Source organism: Rhamphochromis sp. 'chilingali', assembly GCF_963969265.1.
Source record: "Rhamphochromis sp. 'chilingali' genome assembly, chromosome: 3".
Taxonomy (NCBI): domain Eukaryota; kingdom Metazoa; phylum Chordata; class Actinopteri; order Cichliformes; family Cichlidae; genus Rhamphochromis; species Rhamphochromis sp. 'chilingali'.
Window position 1 is genome coordinate 22,327,444 of NC_137931.1, and position 7,764 is coordinate 22,335,207.

Consider the following 7,764-nt stretch of genomic DNA (forward strand, 5'->3'; position numbering starts at 1 on the left):
TGTGCAGCCATAATAAATAATTTCTCCTCACTGTCACTGTCATGTGACAGCGACAGACTTTCTTTAGATTTGATGTGGTGGTCAGACACAAAGAGACTTTTGAAGATGTTATTTTGAGTTTTGGAAAACCAGATGTTTTCCAGTGTTTTGAGGTTTGTTTAGAGCTAAAAGATCTGATGAATCAGGTAAACTAACATCGAGCTGTGCATTTTGAGACAGCAGCTTGTATGAGTGACATGTAGCAAGCTGGAGAAAAGGAAACATTTTAGCCATTGACACACATTGTAGTGACCTCATTAGACATTAGATGCCTCATTTAATGTTATAACCTGAGTTACAGAGGGTGTATGTGTGAATCTGTTTGTTCTGATTAAGGAGAAAATGACTCTGCTGATTAGTGTGGGCTCACTTTTTTTTTTCTTTAAATCCAGGAGGAACTTGAGGCAGCGAGGAAGTTCCTGTACCATGAGATGGGCTACAGGTCTCGCTCTGAGCAAATAACCAAGACGTCTGAGATTAACCTGGACAACCATGAAGTAGCCAGGTAGTGCTTTTGAAAACGTCAGATAGTTAATTTAAGTTTCCTGATTGATTTATGCATTTTTTTTTCTTTCTTAATCATGTTCCATATCAGTTATAGACTACTCAAAAAATTAAAGGGACACTTTAATGAGAGTATACCATCCAGTCAGTTAAATCTCTGGGATGTTGTTCTGGTCATTTAAGTGTCAGAGGGGCTTGTTAATGAGTTTCAGTTGCTTTGGTGTTAATGAAATGAACAACAAGTTCAGTAGACGTGTGACAATGAGACAAACCCCAACAAAGGAATGATTTGCAGCTGGAGGGGACACATTTTTCCCTCTTCACTTTTTCTGTTTTTTACTAGTTTTGCATTTGGCCAGTCTCTGTGTCACTACTGCTAGCATGAGACGATACCTGACCCTACAGAGGTTGCACAGGTAGTCCAACTCCTCCAGGATGGCACATCAATACGTGCCATTGTCAGAAGGTTTGTTGTGTCTCAGGAACACACAGGCAGTTACTGTAGGGGAGCTGGACAGGGCCATAGAAGGTCCTTAATCCATCAGCAGGACCGATATCTGCTCCTTTACGCTAGGAGGAACAGGATGAGCACTGTGAGAGCTACAAAATGACTTCCATTAGGTCACTAGTTTAAATGTTGCTGACCAAACAATCACAAACAGACTACATGAGGGTGACCTGAGGGCCTGCTGTCCTCTGGTGGGCTCAGTGCTCACTGCCTGGCACTGTGGAGACTGATTGGCATTTGCCAAGGAATACCAGAATTGGCAGGTCCACCACAGGCACCCTGAGCTTTTCACAGACGAGAGCAGGTTCACCCTGAACTCGTGACAGATGTGAAAGTGTCTGGAAAAGCCGTGGAGAAGGTTGTGCTGTCTGTAGCATCGTTTAGCATGACCGGTTTGGTGATTGGTGATTGGTCAGGGGAGACATGTCCATGGAGGGGCACACAGACTCTGTGGTTCTTACTGTGGGGCACAGAGCAAATTTCAACTACAGGATTTCCTGCAAGTATTTAAATAATCTTAAAATATTATTTTTATAGTAATTTATGACCCTGATCATATTTAAGTTCGCTCTCATATTTTTACTATAAGGGGAATATTTCTCCCCACTGTAACTTTGGTCAGTCTGTCTCTACAACTCCTCACATTTTTTTGTTCGACTTGCTGGCTCTGATTATTACACAGCTAATAGACCCAGAACCAGATTCAGAGATTCTGGAGCAGACATTCAGGCTCTGGAAAAACTTGCTGCTTTCAGGGATAAAGGACCATGTTTGTGGCTCAGTTACCCAAATACTGTCTCTGGTACTGATCTCTGGTTGGATGAAGAGTTGGCAACAGTTTCAGGCAATGCCCTTTTAAACTCTTTGAAGGCTCTGGTAGAGCTGTGATACCAAAACTCCTCTATTTTTAAAAGTAATATGAAAACATCTTAGATTACCTGTCATAGATATGACAGGTAATGATGACCAAGTATAAATAAAAAAGTATAAGTAGGTCATAAATGGTGGGTGAGGTGGTGGGTGAAAGGAGGAAAGTCAGGCCTTTTTTTATCCCGTTTGGGGAAAATACTTATTTATTTCAGTGCAGATGGTAGTAGTTACAACTTACTAACTGTTGCTGTTGCACCTCAAAGGCATTTCCAAACCAGCGAGTAATTAGAAGGTCAACACGCTTTTGAGGAAAGCATAACAGCCTCTAACAGCCACTGCTCGCTAGGGAAAAATGTTTATTCCCAAAAACCAACCAGGGAACGAAAGCTAGAATTTAAGTAGTGGTTACTGGAGGCCATGTGGGTTTTTTGGGTCGTGGTTCCAGTGTTGGTCCTGGGCCAATGCTGGTTATGGTGTTGTATGCGCAACATCAACATGACGGTATTTGATCCACTGCTGTTGTTGTTGTCTGTTAATATCGCTGCTGTAAATCGGCTGTTACTGCTCGTGTGTCTGACAGGTACAAGAAGCGTTTCCATAAGTTTGACAAAGAGAGCAAAGGATTCATCACCACTGTTGACGTCCAGCGAGTTTTACAGGTGAGTTTTTTTCTCTCAGTCTTCACATATTTGTTACCCGCAGCTGCATGTCATTGATCCCGAGTGCTGTGTTTCTCCTTCCCTGCAGAGCATCAATGTGCACATTGATGAAAACGCGCTCCATGAAATCCTTAATGAGGTGGACCTCAACAAGAACGGACAAGTCGAAATTGATGAATTCCTGCAGGTAGGCACTAAGTACAGAGATGATCAGCAGCGCTTAATTTTAAGTGCCTTCATTTAGCATCTGTAAGCACAAGACAGACATCAGTTATCTGTGATCTGTTAATGGAGCAGCTGTGCACAATAAATGCTTAAACTAGCTTTGAGCTACGTGCTCTGAGTGGCCACTTTGTTAGGTACAGCTGTCCAATCAGCCAATCACCTTTTAACAACTCAAAGGATTTGGGCATATAGACGTGCTTCATGCCTAAATGTATGCAAGGTATGCTCTTCTGCATACCTTGGTTGCAGTCAAGGTATGCAGAAGAGCAACTCCGAATGGACAGCATGTCACTTCATTATATTAGCCAGTTATCAGATTTCAGTCCAGCAGAGCAGCTTTAGGATGCGGTGTAATGGAAGATTCTCATTTGCAAATCTGCAGTAACTGTGTGGTGCTATTATGTCAACAAGGACTAAAATCTCGGAGGAATGTTTCCAGCAACTTCTTGAATCTGCACCATGAAGAATGAAGCCAAAAGCGAGTTCGACCCAGTACTAGCAAGGTGTACCTAATGGAATGGCGGGTGATGTTACATAGAAACACGTCTTAAAGGTTTAGTTACAGCTTACAAATCCAAAATGCGGTGGTGGACTGGATTTATTTATTTTTTCTAGATTTTAGCAGGCAGTGAATAAAAAAAGTGTCTGGCTGTAATAATGCAAATTTATTTGTTTTCATTTGCAAAAATAAAAAATGCAGATTCATGGAAAAACTGAAAAATATTTGGATCGCAGATTTCAGCTACATGATTTCCTGCATGTAGCTGAACATTTAAATAATCTTTAAACAATCTTAAAATATTATTGTATTTATATTTTAAACCTTTACAGGAAAATCAAAAATACCAGAACAAATTTTAAAAAAAGGCAAATAAGAATGATTTTCTTTATGCGCACATGCACAGTATGCAGTGTGGTGTGTGTCTTATAAGAGGGAGCATTAATGCCCAACACCTCTGTGAGTGTGCCTGCCCTTCTCAAACCAGCAGAGCAAACATGACTGAGGACGCAAAGGCTGGATAATGGAAGCCCTCAGGAGCGTGATCTGTCACACACGGATTCAGCCTTTTTCTTTTTTTTTTTTTTTGTGGGAAATTGAGCCTGGAATTAACATGAATTCAGCCTGTAAGTGTACAAATCCAGTTTTTCTAATAGTAAGGTCACCAAAAGTCAAAGGTTCAGTTCCTCCTCTCTTGCCTGTCATTTTCAGTATTTTTACCCTGATAAAAGCAGCATATTCCTCCTCATACATGCAGGAGAGCTGGAACTTAAATTATCCTGTCGTTAAGAGAGAGAGAGAGAGAAAAAAAGAAAGACCTGTGTCCACCTGACAGGTGAGTAAACTTCCGCTGCTGCAAGCCGAGAGTGTGAAGTCTAAAGCAGCGGCAGGTCAGGCCGAATGAAGGTAATTAGAGAGGAGAGGCTCTGTCAGCGACTCGTGTAATGAGGCCTGAGGAGTGTCCGGGGAGCCCACACGTCTGTCTGTCGCTAAATTACTTTCTCACTCGAGTCCAGAGAACAGCCATTACAGAGGACTACCTTTGTTAGCGACCTATCTCTGCTGCAAACGAGCCGATGTTCGGACAATAGAGAAGCTAAAAGTGAAAAGAGCTTCTGTCTCCTTTGTGATGACATCTGTATCTGTGCGTTTGTTTCTGCTCGCCTGATTCGCCATGTGAACAACAAACACAAAGTAGTGTGGAGGATATTGATCTTTTAACCCTCACACAAAACCTAACCCAGTTCTCCGGTTAACGAAAATTATGGCTGGAGGTGGGAAATGAACTAAAAAGGTCCAAGAAGTGTTAAAGCTGAGCCAGGTGACTTTATCTGTGGTGGATAAGGAACAGGAGCAGCAGCCGTGTGTTCTTCTGCTGCTGTAGAGATGCTCTTCTGCGTACTTTGGTTCTAACAAATGCTTATCTGAGTTAATGTTGCCTTCCTGCCAGCTCCCAGCAGTCCAGTCATTCTCCTCTGACCTCAGGGTTCAACAAGGTGTTTTCACCTAGAGAGCTGCTGCTCACTGGATGTTTTCTCTTTTTCACAGCAATTCTCTATAAAAAACAAACAAACTAGAACTGCGTGAGTGGGAAATCCCAGCAGATCAGCAGCTTCTGAAATACCAATAACCATGCCACATTTAAAGTTACTTAAATCCTCTTTTTTTTCTCAATTCTGTTGCACAGTTTGATGTTCAGGAGGCCACCTTGACAATGTTTACATGCCTAAATGCACAGAGTTAGTGCCATGTGATCGGGTGATTAGATATCCACTGTCCATATGTACATAGCGCTGCAGAACTGTACCCCCCCAGCATGTTTACACTGAGTAGGAGATGCTCTGTATCTCATTGTACAACTGTATAGTGACAATAAAGGCATTATATTCTATTCTATTCTATATATTTTGTTAATGAGCAGTTAAACAGGTTTACCTAATGAAGTTTTCATAGATAAAGCTGCTTAGCAGTACATGAAGTCCTTAAAATAAGGGCGTCTTTGACCTGAACCAATTTAATAGAATTAATATAAGGAGTTTAAATATTTGTGTTTCGTGTCTAAATTTTTAGAAAAGAAAAAACAGTGACAGCACTTTCTTAGCGCGTCATCTTAACTATTAAAACATTGCTTTGCACTCGATTTGTTGACACTAAGATTGAGAAGAATATATAATCATGTCAGAGAACATTAAAATCGCTGCCTGTTTCCTGCCGTTGGAGAAGATTACATGACCTCATTTTCACATTAAAACAGTCGCACCTTGCTCAGCTTTAACACATGAAAACTAAAAATGGTTTCATCATCTGCCTCTCAAACTCAGGGATGTGAGCTCTAAAGCCTTTCACTGCCAGGCAGGCGGTTTCCTCCTCGTCCTGCAGATAATTATTTCTGCCCGAGGAAAGCGGCCCGCCTCGCTTTGACAGGTTAACCTTTCCCGCCGTTGTCCTACACGCCACGTACTCTGTTCTCTCCTGTTCCCTCCGCAGCTGATGAGCGCCGTGAAGAAGGGACACGTGTCGGACAGCCGCCTGGCCATTCTGATGAAAACTGCAGAGGAGACTCTGGATCAGAGGGAACCGGTGTCGGTGGACCGAAGCGGGGGCGGAGTCTGAGTTGGATGCCAAAACAAAAAACCAAAAAAACCCCCAACCTTTAAAGGTGGTGATGACACAAAAAAAAAGATGCAAATGGAGCTATTTGAATGACAATATTGCAATCAAGCATGCAGCCGGATGAATTTGGACAAATCAAGCACTCCTGTGTGTTTTGGGTGAAACGGTATCTAATGATTGAGGCTGAGATGTGTCTGTTTATTTCATCTGTTATGTCCAAAGTCTTAACATCTGGTGCCTCAGACCACACACACAACATTTTATACTGTCTTTTTACGCAGCACTTTTAATACTTTGACGTTCTCTTTGTCCAGCACTCCTTGATTGACGCTGATTATTGTGTAAATACCATCTTCAGGTGGCTTTGCATCACGCAACACAATTTACAGATAAATGTGAAGTTTCCTAGAAAAAGAAGGAAAAAAAAAAAAGCAATTTGGTTCCAAGTATTGAAAAAAGAGCACTTCATTTACGTTTCTCAAAAATAATCACCCTTTTATTAAGTGAAAAAAGGTTTTAGCAGCTGCTTGAGGAAGATGCTTTCACCTTTTCAGGACGCCCGTTCTAGCTGTTGTTTAGTCACCGTACGTTAGCTGTATCAGTCTACTCGTATATGACTAAATGGTTGACAGGATGCAGGCAGCAGAATTAAAAAGAAAAGAGAACTTGAATGTGCCACTTCAGCCATAAGAGGCGAATATGCGAGGCTGAAGATGAAGAAAGCGGGTATTTGGTAATAGCCAGGTTTCATTTGACGTAGACGTGACGTCGACGTAAAGCGCGAAATTTGACTGGCGGTCGGAAGTGAAAAAGATAAGCGCAAAATCACAGACAGACAGTACGCAAAATGCCTATGTCCTGTTGTGTTTACGGATGCTCCAGTAGGTCGACCCGAGAAACTGATAAACGGTATTTTAGGGTACCAAAAATAGCCCAACGAAGAGGAGAAAAATGGAAAATTCTAACCGAAAAACGTAGGAAAAAATGGATTTTAAATTTACGTTTACAGTCGGGAGGAGCAGAGTCTGCCAATGCCCGTGTCTGCAGCGACCACTTCGTCAGAGGTAATGTTATGTTTGCAAACGAACTTATTAGCATTAGGTTGTCGTTACATTCTCGTTTACTTAGTGCTTTTAAGTTAGTAGTCTAATATTGACTTGATTGGGACTATAGGCTGCCCAAGTGCTTTGGATGACGAAGAGTCGGAGGACTGGGCTCCGACGGTCAATCTCGGCTACGAACGAAAACCCAGATCGGAATCAGTTCTCAAACGAGAGAAAAGAATGAAGCTTAAGGCAGAACAGCATCGATGTGCAGAGGCGATTTTGGATATGCAACAGACGGCTGAGAGCCCGGATTTGAGCCTACTTAATTAGGCTACTAACCCTGCCATACAATTGCAATGAGCTGCAATCACTTCTCCATCCTCCTTTGCAATTACCCAAGTCTTCAGAGGTGTCTCGTTAGACCTCTGAGAATGGTTTACCTTGAAACAAACAACTGTCACTCTAACGAAGTCCTAAGGATGTGGCATGTTTGTTGACGTTAAAGCCGCTACCGCTAACTGTTAGCGTGTTTAAGATAAAGCAATATAAGAACAAACACTCACCCTTGCAAACACCAAACTGTATCCATCACGGAGACGTTTTGTTCCAAGGTTGTGGACCCACCCGCTGACAAAAACATTGTACGCCTCCAGACTCTTGAAAGCTTTCATTTGCTGCCTAGTGTAGTAAGAAGTCTGGAGGACCAAGTAGTTGGTGATATCCACAGCCTCGATAGTAGGCAAATCCTTTACTTCTGTGGTGTATTCGGACATTTTCAAAGAATACGGATCACGTCCGATA

General features: G+C 42.1%; 1 protein-coding gene across 2 annotated transcripts in view; it reads left to right on the forward strand.

Moving 5' to 3' along the window:
• gpd2 (glycerol-3-phosphate dehydrogenase 2 (mitochondrial)) overlaps nt 1–7,530 on the forward strand; it is a 37,760-nt gene extending 30,230 nt beyond the window's left edge. Inside the window, exons 14-17 of one of the 2 annotated variants that reach the window (XM_080878799.1) lie at nt 432–544; nt 2,502–2,580; nt 2,669–2,767; nt 5,792–7,530. In XM_080878799.1, the coding sequence (XP_080734925.1) occupies nt 432–544; nt 2,502–2,580; nt 2,669–2,767; nt 5,792–5,917 (417 nt within the window). In that variant the 3' untranslated portion in view covers nt 5,918–7,530. The remainder of the gene's footprint in view (nt 1–431; nt 545–2,501; nt 2,581–2,668; nt 2,768–5,791) is intronic. The other variant, XM_080878800.1, reaches the window with a different exon arrangement.
• Nucleotides 7,531–7,764: the final 234 nt, after the last annotated feature.